This window comes from Myxocyprinus asiaticus, chromosome 50 (genome assembly GCF_019703515.2).
Source record: "Myxocyprinus asiaticus isolate MX2 ecotype Aquarium Trade chromosome 50, UBuf_Myxa_2, whole genome shotgun sequence".
NCBI lineage: Eukaryota > Metazoa > Chordata > Actinopteri > Cypriniformes > Catostomidae > Myxocyprinus > Myxocyprinus asiaticus.
Window position 1 is genome coordinate 15,753,928 of NC_059393.1, and position 14,870 is coordinate 15,768,797.

General features: G+C 36.8%; 1 protein-coding gene across 1 annotated transcript in view; it reads right to left on the reverse strand.

Annotated features, from left to right (window-relative positions):
* Window positions 1-9,492: 9,492 nt before the first annotated feature.
* Window positions 9,493-14,870, reverse strand: part of LOC127439199 (yjeF N-terminal domain-containing 3) — a 44,929-nt gene continuing 39,551 nt past the window's right edge. The window contains exon 6 of the mRNA XM_051695345.1: window positions 9,493-10,295. Within this exon, the coding sequence (XP_051551305.1) occupies window positions 10,099-10,295 (197 nt within the window). The 3' untranslated portion in view covers window positions 9,493-10,098. The remainder of the gene's footprint in view (window positions 10,296-14,870) is intronic.

Sequence of the window (14,870 nt, forward strand, 5' to 3'; positions counted from 1 at the left end):
TTAACATGCAGACCGTATTAATGGACAGACTACATGCAATATTTGTTCTTTAAAAAATTAATTTGTCACACCACAGGGCCATTTAAAATATACATTTATATATATAAAATGCTGTGGAAAAAGCATATCTTGATTTCTTCTATTTTTGTGTATTTTTCATACTAAATTGTTTTAGGTCTTCAAACGAGATATAACATAATATAAAGGCAACCTGAGTAAACACAAAATACATTTTTCAAATGTATATACATTACCATTCAAAAGTTTGGGGTCACTTGCCTGAAAAGTTTCTCATGATCTTAAAAATCTTTTGATCTGAAGGCGTATGCTTAAATGTTTGAAATTAGCTTTGTAGACAAAAATATAATTGTGCCACCGTATTAATTTATTTAATTACAAAACTAAAATTTTATAAAAAATAAAAAAAACATTTTTTTTTTTAAATTGATGACTTGGACCGAATAATTAAGAAAAGCAGCCACTAAGTGCCCAGTATTGATGGGAACTCCTTCAATACTGTTTAAAAAGCATCCCAGGGTGATACCTCAAGAAGTTGGTTTATAAAATGTCAAGAGTACATGTCTGTAAATTCTAGGCAAAGTGTGGCCACTTTGAAGATGCTAAAATATAAAATAGTTTTGATTTACTTTGGATTTTTTTGTCACAACATAATTCCCATATTTCCATTTCTATTATTCCATAGTTGTGATGACTTTACTATTATTCTAAAATGTGAAAAAAAAAAAAAAAGACAAAAAAAATTATAATAAAGAATCAGTAAGTGTTTCAAACCTTTTGACTGGTAGTGTGTGTGTGTGTGTGTGTGTATATATATATATATATATATATATATATATATATATATATATATATATATATATATATATATATAATTTTTTTATTGAAGCAAAAAAGTTATCTATGTCATCCATGTGAAAAACTAACTGCCCCCTTAAACTTAATAGCTGGCTGTGCCACCTTTAGCAGCAACAACTGCAACCAAATGCTTCAAATAACTGGAGATCAGTCTTTCACAATGCTGTGGTGGAATTTTGGCCCACTCTTCTTAGCAGAACTGCTTTAGTTCAGCCACATTGGAGGGTTTTCGAGCATGAACTGCCCGTTTAAGGTCCTGCCACAGCATCTCAATCAGGTTCAAGTCAGGACTTTGACTAGGCCACTCTAAAACTTTAATTTAGCTTCTTTTGAGCCATTCAGAGGTGGACTTACTTCTATTCTTTGGATCATTGTCTTGCTGCATAATCCAGATGCGCTTGAGCTTCAACTCATGGACAGATGACTGGATATTCTCCTTTAGGATTTTTTGGTAGAGAGAAGAATTAATGTTTCCCTAAATTATTGCAATTCGTCTTGACCCTGAAGCAGCAAAGCATCCCCACACCATCACACTACCACCACCATGCTTGACCGTAGTTAAGATGTTCTTTTTGTGGCAAGCCTTAATGTTCTTCTGGGATATCAGTGGTTTTCACCTCACTACTTTTCCATGCATGCCATTTTTGGCCAGTGTCTTTCTGATAAAGGAGTCATGAACAGTGACCTTTACTGATGCGAGAGAGGCCTGCAGTTCCTTGGATGTTGTCCTTGGCTTTTTTGTGACTTCCTGGATGAGTTGTCACTGTGCTCTTGGAGGAATTTTGGAAGGTCAGCCACTTCTGGGAAGGTTCATTACTGTGCCAAGTTTTCTCCATTTGGAGATAATTGGCTCTCACTGTGGTTCTTAAGTCCCAGAGCCTTTAAAATAGCTTTGTAAACCTTCCCAGACTGATGTACTTCAGTCACCTTTTTCCTCATAATTTCTGGAATTTCTTTCCACCTTGGCATAGTGTGCTACTGGGTTAGACCTTTTAGCCAAAAGTTCTATTTAGGTGTTGATTTGATTGAACAGGGGTGGCAGTAATCAGGCCCGAGTGTGTCTAGTCCAGCTGAACCCCATTATGAATGCAGTTTCATAGATTTAGGGATTTAGTAATGAAGGGGGGAAATTATTTTTCATACAGGCCCAGTTGGTTTTGGATAACTTTTTTGCTTCAATAAATAACATTATCATTTAAAAACTGTATTTTGTGTTTACTCAGATTGCCTTTGTTTTGTTAGATTGTGTTTGAATTTTTGAAAAATTTAGTATAAGATATACACAAAAACAGAAGAAATCAGGATGGGGGACTTTTTCACAGCACTGTATCTGGCACCAAGACATTAGCAGCAGATCTTTCAAGTCCTGTAAGTTGCGAGGTGGGGCCGCCATGGATTGGAATTGTTGGTCTAGCACAGTTAGAAGGTGATCAACGTTATTCGCTTCACCTGTGAGTGGTCATAATGTTTTGGCTCATCAGTGTATATATTCTGATATATATATATATATATATATATATATATATATATATATATATATATATATATATATATATATATATATATACACACACACACATAGTTCTGGAAAAAATTAAGACCACGCAAAATTATCAGTTTCTCTGGATTTAATAATTATAGGTATATGTTTGAGTAAAACGAACATGTTTGTTTTATTCTATAAAGTACTGACAACATTGCTCCCAAATTCCAAATAAAAATATTGTCATTTAGAGCATTTATTTGCAGAAAATGTCAACAGGTCAAAATAACAAAAAAGATGCAGTGTTTTCAGACCTCGAATAATGCAAAGAAAGCCAGATCATATTCATTTTTAAACACAATACTAATGTTTTAACTTCTGAAGAGTTCAAAAATCAATATTTGGTGGAATAACCCTGATTTTCAATCACAGATTTCATGCGTCTTGGCATGCTCTCTACCAGTCTTTCACATTGCTGTTGGGTGACTTTATGCCACTCCTGGCACACAAATTCAAGCAGCTCTGCTTGGTTTGATAGCTTGTGGCCATCCATCTTCCTCTTAATCACATTCCAGAGGTTTTCAATGGGGTTCAGGTCTGGAGATTGGGCTGGCCATGACAGGGTCTTGATCCAGTGCTGCTCCATCCACACCTTGATTGACCTGGCTGTGTGGCATGGAGCATTGTCCTGCTGGAAAAACCAATCCTCAGAGTTGGGGAATATTTTCAGAGCATAAGGAAGTTAATTTTCTTCCAGGATAACCTTGTACGTGGTTCATTTCATGCGTCCTTCACAAAGACGAATCTGCCCAGTTCCAGCCTTGCTGAAGCCCCCCCAGATCATCACCGATAGAATAAAACATTTTCATTTTACTCAAACACAGCCATGCATTTTAAGTCTAGGCCTTTAGTGTGATTCATGCCATTAAGAAAACACAGTTTCACAATGAATAAGACACGGTATGCCTATCATACAATACGTGGCAGTGAATTTAGAATACCAATTGACATTTTAAAACATGTCCACACACGAAAGCCAGAACCAAGGAGCTCTAATACCAAGAAAAAGCTCTCTAATAATATTTGCAATTTAAATTTTGCTTGCAATAAATTTTATTTCGTCAGGGTACACGGTTACTTTCCAAAATTGTATCTGATACTGAATGCTCCAGCAGCCTAATTTACAATTTGAAAACTCCTGATGTTGCTATAACAATACAAAAAGCACTTACCAATTTACTTGAAGTGAAAATAAGTCCTCCTTTCCTTTTTAATTAATCAATCGCACGATATCTCAGGTTTTTAAATCCATAAGGATCTCTTTCTCAACGGCGATACTAGCAGTGATGACTGCCGACTCGTCAGCATCTCACGCTCTTCGCTTTCAAATTATGTATGTCACTTAAAGCGTGATTGCGTCACTCAAGGCCAGCTAGAAGGCCTCGACTGGGATATATACTAAAGATCACATCCACCAAGAATAAATAAATCATTCTGATTGTCTGATGAATCTGACATCTGACTTTAGATGCGCATTCATTTGCACTGTTGAGGGATTCTGAAGAAATTCTGAAGGCCTGACGGGGTGGAGTTCAGACTCACGTGCACCACCGCCCACTCCGTGATGACGTCATTTTTACCTCACGCTATTGCGGACGCGTCGAGTATAAGCCAGGCTTAAGGAGCATGGCTTCGGGCATGCGATTTGTGAAACAGTTATCACACTTTGCTTTTAAGCATCGAGGATTAAATTCTGATTGGATAAACGTTTTGTTTTTTGCTATTCATTTGTAGATGAATTAGGAGAGGAAAGCGATTAAAAATACATAGGCAAAAGGGTCAATGAGAATGAAAGGATGAAAAAATATTGATTTATTAGGCATGTTACACCAGCAGAGAAGGCTTTGCTAGCCCTGAGAAATCGCCACTACTCAAACACATACCTATAAATAGTAAATCCAGATAAACTGATAATTTTTCAGTGGTCTTTTAATTTTTTCCAGGGCTGTGTGTGTGTGTATATATATATATATACACTGGCGGCCAAAAGTTTGGAATAATGTACAGAATTTGCTGTTTCGGAAGGAAATTGGTATTTTAATTCACCAAAGTAGCATTCAACTGATCACAAAGTATAGTCAGGACATTACTGATGTAAAAAGAAAACAGCACCATCACTATTTGAAAAAAGTCATTTTTGATCAAATCTAGACAGGTCCCATTTCCAGCAGCCATCACTCCAACACCTTATCCTTGAGTAATCATGCTAAATTGATCATTTGGTTCTAGAAAATCACTTGCCATTATATCAAACACAGCTGAAAGCTATTTGGTTCGTTAAATGATGCTTAACATCGTCTTTGTGTTTATTTTTGAGTTGCCACAGTATGCAATAGACTGGCATGTCTTAAGGTTAATATTAGGTCAAAAATGGCAAAAAAGAAACAGCTTTCTCTAGAAACTCATCGGTCAATCATTGTTTTGAGGAATGAAGACTATATAATGCTTGAAATTGACAAAAAAAAAACAAAACAAAAAAAACTGAAGATTTTATACAAAGGTGTACACTACAGTCTTCAAAGACAAAGGACATCTGGCTCTAACAAGGATAGAAAGAGATGTGGAAGGCCAGATGTACAACTAAACACGAGGATAAGTACATCAGAGTCTCTTGTTTGAGAAATAGATGCCTCACATGTCCTCAGCTGACAGCTTCATTGAATTCTACCCGCTCAACACCAGTTTCATGTACAACAGTAAAGAGAAGACTCAGGGGTGCAGGCCTTATGGGAAGAATTGCAAAGAAAAAGCCACTTTTGAATCAGAAAAACAAAAAGAAAAGGTTAAAGTGGGCAAAGAAACACAGACATTGGACAACAGATAATTGGAAAAGGGTGTTATGGATCTTAAACCCATTGAGCTTTTGTGGGATCAGCTAGATCAGGGGTCGGCAACCTTTTTGACATGGAGTGCCATTTTTTATTTTCCTAGTTAATGGCTGTGCCGGTTCTCCCTATGGACAGTCCGCCCCTGTGTAGAGATACTGATTTAAGAAGCATTTAGAGTGTCTCTTAATTTTTTCCAGAGCTGTATGTATATGTGCATGTATGTGATTTTCCAAAGTTTGAGTCCACATGTGAAAATGTTTCTATTTTGCATTTTTCTAATTTAATCATTTATTTATTTATTTATTATTACAAATGATATTATCAGCATAACAGTTTGAGTGAAAACCCAATGATTATTATATAATCATGATCCTACATGTAAAAATGCTTTAATGAAAGAAAACCTGTCCTTTTGTAGGCTACTAAATGAGTTACAGTTAATGTCACAAATTTGCTTATTTGATTACTGATCACGAAATTTTGTGCAATCTTAAATAATTCTTATATTATGTCATACTACATTTTCAAAATCACACAGAGGGGTAATTACTAGCATGCAATCAACAGTGAAAGAGGAGCAGGCTATTTTACTTGTATGAAGTTTTTCGCACCTGCATTCAAATCTACATCTTGATGTAATCCTTCCTCATGTTCAACATGCGTGTTTTCATCAGTTAAATCGGAGACTAAACATTATTAAAGTGCGAGGAGACTTGCGAATGCAAGCCATTCGCACATCACAAGCCGATCAACTATTTAACCTTTTTCGGTGAATCACACCTACAAAATCCTTAACTTTATTTTCAGGTTTAATTTATATTTTGATTAGACTCAGGGTACGTTTACACGACAACGATGTACTAAAAACGGAAACGTTTTTCCTTTGCGTTTTTGAAAAGTTTCACGTACAGATGACAACATTGTCAAAACGATTCCCGTTCACACGGATCCGCGAAAACGTCTAAAAACGCTGCCAGGCCAGTAGTTGACGATGTCACTTAAACACTACGCGCCTGCGCACATAAATATTCTTCCACAGAGCGGTGAATACAAACAATGAAGATGGCGGGAGCATCGAACAATTTTGTCTGGACGGACGATGAGGTTGCTTTATTACTACAATTACTTTGCTGGAGAAGCGTCAATAAACTCAAAACCTTGAGCAGCACAAACACAGTCCTGTAGTCCACCACTGTAGTTCTGAATGTCTCGCGCGCTGTTTTGAAGTACTCGCGCGCATGCGTATAGACTGAACTCTCAAGATTATTCAATAACTCTGCTCATTTTTACCATCACTTCATCTCCTGCCTTCTTCTGTATTCCCCCTGCTGACTCTTGGACTGGTAGGAGAGTAAGTTAACATAACAAGCTGTTGATGTTGACTGGTTTTGGATATCAGACAGAACTCTGATATATGGATATCTTCTGACGGAGAGAGAGGTCTTGTGTTCATTGGATCTAACACGCATTTTCACTGCCTCAAGTTTTCATATTCTAAGCATATCATTGAATACATGGCATCACATCTCTGTCTATAGGCTATATACATAAGCGGTGGGCGAATGAATTGCAGGGTAAAGGTACATCAACTAAAATTAAGTAAATAAATAACATTTAAAAATACAAATACATTTTTCCCATCTGAATCCATACATTAATTTCAAGATTTTCAAATTGCAGGTTCTGCCTACTGTACAATGTTCACACTCCATACAAAACACTCCAAATGAATAAATTGTTGATTATTGTTATTTGCACAGACACCAGTATTCATATTGATAATTATACATCTCAAACTGATGCTTATCAATCCATCATTCTTTATATAACACATAATACGCATGCACATGACGTCATCGTTTTCACAAATTCATGTTTTTGTATGTTTACACAGAGAAGATAATGGCATCGTTTTCAAAAACTTGCACTTTGAAACCTGTTTTCAAAAGTTTGCGTTTTCAGGCCCCAAAAACGCCGTTGTCGTGTAAACGAACAGCCAAAACGCATAAAGAGTTTTCCGTTTTTAGTTGAAAACATTGTCGTGTAAACGGCCCCTCAGATTTTTATGTTTTCTCTCTTAATCTTTTAATGTAATTTTGAGTGTGACCATGGATTAAGGAGTGTGTACCTGTTGCAGTGTTGGAAATCTCAAGGATTAATAGTGGTGTTTTCCTTATTACATCACGTGTTGTTCTGAAAACATTAAGAAACAAATGAAACACGGAATGTTGGCTGTTATCCGGGCAGCCTGACCAAAGCGAAGCGGGCGCGTTTACTCGCGCGATTAAGCGAACGTGAAGTGCTGCCGGCTCGTGATGTGCGAATGGCTTGCACGCGCTGCAGTCTCATCACATTTTAACTTTTTGTTTAGTCTCCCATTCAGCTCATGAAAACATTTTGTGCGATCATGAGGAAGGATAACATCAAGATGAAGACTGGAATGCATGTGCGGAATTTCATCTAGTCTACTCCTGTCTCGCTGTTGCTGGTGTGCTGTTGATTACTCCTCTGTGTGCCATAGGTTGCCAACTCCTGAGCTAGACTGTAAGGTGTGTGAGAAGTGCCCGACAAGACAGCCACATCTATGGCAAGTGCTACAGGAAGTGTGGGGTGAAATGTCACCTGAGTATCTGGACAAACTGACAGTTAGAATGCCAAAGATCTGCAAAGCTGTCATTGCTGCACGTTGAGGATTTTTTGATGAGGAACTCTTTGAAGTAGTTTAACAAGAAATTTTTTCTTTAAATTGTAATAGTAGTTTTTCATGTTATTAATGTCGTGACTGTACAGTGTGATCAGCTGAATGCCACTTTGGTGAATAAAAGTACCAATTTCTTTCCATAAGAGCAAAATCTGAACATTCCAAACTTTTGGCGGCAAGTTTGTGTGTGTGTGTGTGTGTGTGTGTGTGTGTGTGTGTGTATATTAATCTTCATGTTGATAAAAGAAAAGGTCCATTTACTGTACATGTAATTGGGTCAGCTACCCACATAGAGTGTTATAATTGAAGATGTAAACAACCAAATGGATTAAATTTCTAATAAATTGCCCAAAGCAATTTCTTTCACAGACTCTGACTCACAATACCCATTTTGCATTAATTTGTGGCTTAATTTAATTTTCGTTTGTGTACAGTTTGTCAATAGTAGATGGTCCGCTTATAGTGCATTTCTCCATCTTTACCAACCACAGAGCGCAAGATGGCTACGTTGCCATGGAGGAAAGTGCCGTCATTTGGCCGTTAAATCAGAGTTCCACACTAAAAGCTTATGTGCTTGTGCAAAGCAGAACTTTGAAGTCTAACACACAGTTCATGAGCAATGGTAATTGTGTTTGACCATTTGTAAATATTCCCATGTATGCAACATGTACAGTACTGTTCCACTGTCCAAGATAATAACAAACACATCCATGACGGGGAGATTTGAGGTTGCTCGCCAATCCATGGTGCCATCCAACAAGTTATTTTGACTGTTTGAAAACATTGACTGGGGAATATGTGGTACTAAATGAGTTTTCATGGACTGTAAAGACAAGTTCTTGAATATATATAAAGATCTGAAATCGTGAAGATGTTAGATTATAGGGAATTGTGTTATCGAAACAGGACAAACAACCAAATTTGCAGCAATTTTTTTTCCCTCATTCCGTCCCAGTCAAAACAGATTTTCATATTTTCCTTTGTCACCATATTGAGTGCATATGGCTGCCTTTTACTTCTGTGGGGTTCTCCATGGATGTTTAAAGACAATAAACATACTTTTGGAATTCAGGGAGGTAGATATAAATGTAGAATGTTTATTGGCTGAGTAAGAAATTTCCCCTTTTCAAAATAAGCCTGCTTATTGTAGACTTTAATTTCAGATGACTTCGTAAACACCTTTTGATGAATATCAGAGTTTATGCAATGTATGGCCTATAATGCATAAGTGATGAATCATTACATTGTTTTGGTATTCCTGTCCACATATTGTAACTGTTGTCATTTTAGACAGAAACATTCCTTTTTATCACCCACACATTTTCCTGACTTTTTAATACATCTCAGGGAATAAATAATATACTGTACAGTCTAAAGAATATCTATGCCACCTCTTGTTCCCAAATATTAGCTAATGGGCTAATAGTTTGTGTATCCAAGACAGGCTAAATTATAACATCTGTGGCTTTGAATGTCCAACATTTGAATTTTTAAGGGATAGTTTACCCATAAATGTAAAATTTCGAATCATTTACTCACTCTCATTTTGTTCCAAATCCATATGACTTTTATTAACTGCATAGAGAACAATGTTTATATGTAGATAATTTAATTTTTCCACTTCCCGAAATTCATACAGTCTTAAAGAACTAAGAAAAAACGTGCACATGAACAATGTAGAGTAAAACAAAATGATATACACATACATGTTCTTTAGCCTCAGACTACTGTAGACTATACAACTTTTCCAAACAAAGTACAGTTGAATCGATTTGTATTGGAGTAACATTCCAGTGGAAAAGCATTGATTTTGTAGGTGGCGTACACATTAGACAGGAGGCACTATCAGGGTAATGCACTTTGTATATATATCCAACATTTAAAAGACAACTTTAATATGTTTTGAACAATATTGTATATTGGTGAATTAAGAACTCGGTGGTTGAATGAATGACATGAATGTTGAACATATGAAAAAATTCTGCAACTTTAATTTATCACTGTAAACCCATCTCATCTAAACTAGCCAAAGTATCTAATCAATAATATTTGTCAGTAACAGAATGCCACAGGACAATCTATAAAATACAAAAGGGGAAAAACATCCTTTTTTTTATTATTCAAAATACAGATTTTCTTCAAATAAATTGCTACAGTTCTATAACACATTCTGTGCCTGGGAATTCAGGCAGATTCAGTTCGTATTTCTTCTGAATGTCATAGGGTAGGAATCGTCCTGCCAGAAAATGCTTTCCCGAGAAACCCGCTGCGCACTTTTTGGGGGCTGTCAAGGAGACGAGGACTTCTGGATTTATTCCATCTTTGCCGGGTACATCCACGTCCCAACCTTCAGAAGAAAGAGACAAGAAGAGTTCTTTTTATTCGTTTTCACCATAACAAGCCATTATGTATTGCATAACATAACCATGTTTCCAGATTCTTCCAGATAAGAGGTGGAAAACTGGCTCGTAGTGTTGTCATCTGGAGGCAAGTAAAAAAAAAAAAATGCAATGTGTCAGCCATCAGCTGCCATTTTTAAATGAGGTCTCTACATGTAATGGTTATGAGTTTTCTTTTATGCAAACACTTCCAGTCCAGTGCAACTAATTTGCACATAAAGGTCTCTGGTCAAGTCATTTATGTAATTAGTTGGCGCCAAAGATAGGATTTCATCACTGAAATCCTCTTGGCGGTGCCAATAAACCATTGTTTAAATGTTCGAGATTAAAAATACCTATCCCAACATAATATGCAGATACGACTCTAAGTAAGCCATTCATAAGTTGATTCCCCTGAAAAGTGTATCTCTGTGCGATAAACTGTGTTCTGGACCGACCCTGCAATATTGGAATTGCGTTGTGCAAATTACATTCTGCTCAGAATTTGTGAGAGCATTTGCGCCTTTGCCTGATCTGCATAATTCCTTTAGTGAATCGAGCGTTTGAAAATAAACAGTGTTTTACAGGCCAATATTCATTCTTAGAAATTATGCACATAGTACATAATCATGTAAATGTAGGATGTGAACATACAGTATGTTGATTGTACATATGGTTAGCTGTCATGGATTACACATTATGTTCAGTGTGTAAAAATGTGTATAAAATATGAATCCATTGTTACAGACATTTTATTAAAACAAGTCATCAGATTTGTTTGGTTGTTCTGATAGCATCCTTCTTGTGTGCGCTGAAGAATGCTAATGAATATTTTAATGAGCACTTTTTATGTCTTGATGAGCTTGGGTCACATCAAGTCAATCTTTATTTATAAAGCACATTTAAAAACAACAGAAGTTGACCCAAAGTGCTTTACAGATAAAAAAACAATAAATATACAATGACAAAGTGATTATATATATATATATATATATATATATATATACACACTGGCAGCCAAAAGTGTGTAATAATGTACATATTTTTATCTTATGGAAAGATAAATTTTTCTTTGCAATTCTTCCCATAAGGCCTGCACCCCTGAGTCTTCTCTTTACTGTTGTACATGAAACTGGTGTTGAGCGGGTAGAATTCAATGAAGCTGTCAGCTGAGGACATGTGAGGTGTCTATTTCTTAAACTAGAGACTCTGATGTACTTATCCTCTTGTTTAGTTGTACATCTGGCCTTCCACATCTCTTTCTGTCCTTGTTAGAGCCAGCTGTCCTTTGTCTTTGAAGACTGTAGTGTACACCTTTGTATGAAATCTTCAGTATTTTGTCAATTTCAAGCATTGTATAGCCTTCATTCCTCAAAACAATGATTGACTGGTGAGTTTCTAGGGAAAGCGGTTTCTTTTTTGCCATTTTTGACCTAATATTAACCTTAAGACATGCCAGTCTATTGCATACTGTGGCAACTCAAAAACAAACACAAAGACAATGTTAAGCTTCATTTAACGAACCAAATAGCTTTCAGCTGTGTTTGATATAATGGCAAGTGATTTTCTAGTACCAAATTAGCAATTTAGCATGATTACTCAAGGATAAGGTGTTGGAGTGATGGCTGCTGGAAATGGGGCCTGTCTAAATTTGATCAAAAATGACTTTTTTCAAATAGTGATGGTGCTATTTTTTACATTAGTAATGTCCTGACTATACATTGTGATCAGTTGAATTACCAATTTCCTTCCAAAACAGAAAAATGTATACATTATTCCAAACTTTAGGCCACCAGTGTGTGTGTGTGTGTGTGTGTGTGTGTGTATACAGTGCATCTGGAAAGTATTCACAGCGCTTCACTTTTTCCACATTTTGTTATGTTACAGTCTTATTCCAAAATGGATTAAATTCATTATTTTCCTCAAAATTCTACAAACAATACCCCATAATGACAACGTGAAAGAAGTTTGTTTGAAATCTTTGCAAATTTATTAAAAATAAGAAACGAAAAAAAAAATCACATGTACATAAGTATTCACAGCCTTTGCCATGACACTCAAAATTGAGCTCAGGTGCATCCTGTTTCCACTGATCATCCTTGAGCTGTTTCTACAACTTGATTGGAGTCCATCTGTGGTAAATTCAGTTGATTGGACATGATTTGGAAAGGCACACACCTGTCTATATAAGGTACCAAAGTTAACAGTGCATGTCGGAGCACAAACCAAGCCATGAAGTCCAAGGAATTGTCTGTAGACCTCCGAGACAGGATTGTATCAAGGCACAGATCTGGGGAAGGGTGCAGAAAAATTTCTGCAGCATTGAAGGTCCCGCCTGGAGTTTGCCAAATGGTCTGAGAGTCCTTCAGGTGCCTTGAGAAACAAAGATTGAACTCTTTGACCTGAATGGCAAGAGTCATGTCTGGAGGAAACCAGGCACCGCTCATCACCTGGCCAATACCAACCCTACAGTGAAGCATGGTGGTGGCATCATCATGCTGTGGGGATGTTTTTCAGCGGCAGGAACTGGGAGACTAGTCAGGATGGAGGGAAAGATGAATGCAGCAATGTACAGAGACATCCTTGATGGAAAACCTGCTCCAGAGCGCTCTGGACCTCAGACTGGGGCAAAGGTTCATCTTCCAACAGTACAACGACCCTAAGCACACAGCCAAGATAACAAAGGAGTGGCTCTGGGACAACTCTGTGAATGTCCTTGAGTGGCCCAGCCAGAGCCCAGACTTGAACCCGATTGAACATCTCTGGAGAGATCTGAAAATGGCTGTGCACCGACGCTCCCTATCCAACCTGATGGAACTTGAGAGGTCCTGCAAAGAAGAATGGGAGAAACTGCCCAAAAATGGGTGTGCCAAGCTTGTAGCATCATACTCAAAAAGACTTGAGGCTGTAATTGGTGCCAAAGGTGCTTCAACAAAGTATTGAGCAAAGGCTGTGAATACTTATGTACATGTGATATATTTTTTATTTTTAATACATTTGCAAAGATTTCAAACAAACTTCTTTCACGTTGTCATTATGGGGTATTGTTTGTAGAATTTTTAGGAAAATAATGAATTTAATCCATTTGGAATAAGGCTGTAACGTAACAAAATGTGGAAAAAGTGATGCGCTGTGAATACTTTCCAGATGCACTGTATACATGTATATGCATACACAAACATAAAAAAAAAATACCTTTAAATACAGCATAATGTATTTACCCAGTTCAACCTATTCAAGGATCTATTCAAAAGCTTTAGCATAAAAAAAAACATTTTCAAAGAAGATTTAAAAATGGCTAATGAAGAAGCTGACCTCATATGGAAAGGGAGACTGTTCCAGAGATTAGGCCTTACCACAGAAAAGGCACGATTGCCCTTAGATCTATAGCAACAACTTATAAGTCATGAAAACTTATTTTAAGGCGCGGAGAAGGAATATTCAGCTTGTAACTGGAACACTTAATTTTGGAGACTACATCTGCTAACTGTGCTGACATAACTGGTTGATAGTAAGTCAGGGAGCTGGACGGGGAAGGTATTAGTGGTTGATCAAATTGTGAAAGTACAATAGCACATTTAATCTGCTCAATGTTGTGAGTAAAAAAAGTTAAAAAATGTCTCGCAGGTCTCGAGTGGCATCCTGAAAAGCATTTCTAGTTGGGTTTAAAACAGAATCGATTGTATTAAACAATACTTTGGTCGATTTGCGTTTTCAGAGATTACTTTAGAGAAAAACGTAGCTTTTGCTTCCTTTACTGCTCTTTGATAGTTTGTTAAACACACCTTTAAAATGTCAAAATAGGCCTGAAGCTTGTCTTTTTTCCACTTGCGCTCTGCTTTTCTACACTCTTGTCTGAGAGCACGGGTGACGTCATTGTCGAACAAAAATATCCAAAACAGTGCTTTGAACAGATTGAGACCTTGATGCATTTTTAATAATTATTTTGCTTGCTAGCTGACACTACAGTATTTGACAGTCCTGGAACACTCCTGTTGTAATCAACTAAGCTGTCTACACTGCAAGTAAAATTAGCGACACTACTAACTTAGCGTGGCTACTTTTTCCAAAACTTAGCTACAAAATGCTAACTTGTTGCACAAAGTTAATTGCAAACAGAGCTGAGTGACCTAAGACAATAATAAAACATGCTCTCCTGCTTATTCCTAGCAAACAGAAATACTTTAGCATATGGAAGTTTGGGCATCCCTGATTTTTCAACTGCATAATTTCGTTGCATTAGCATGAATGAAAGTGAGCTCCATTACATTTGCATATAGTGTGAAAATAGTAGATCGGATGCACATCCTTTTTGTAGAAACAAATTTATGTGGCCAAGTGTAAATGGAATGTGCACACCCATTGGGATTTGAGTGTTTGGATTGCTATCTATCGCGAATGCGTCTTGGGAGGCATTTACACATGGTATTTTGATGATCGGTATCGTATAAGCGACAATGCATGAAGTGACCCAAAGTGGTAAATACTCCCTAAATAAGCCCTTAGTGAATGTACTCTCACTTGTGCACTACTTATATATTTTT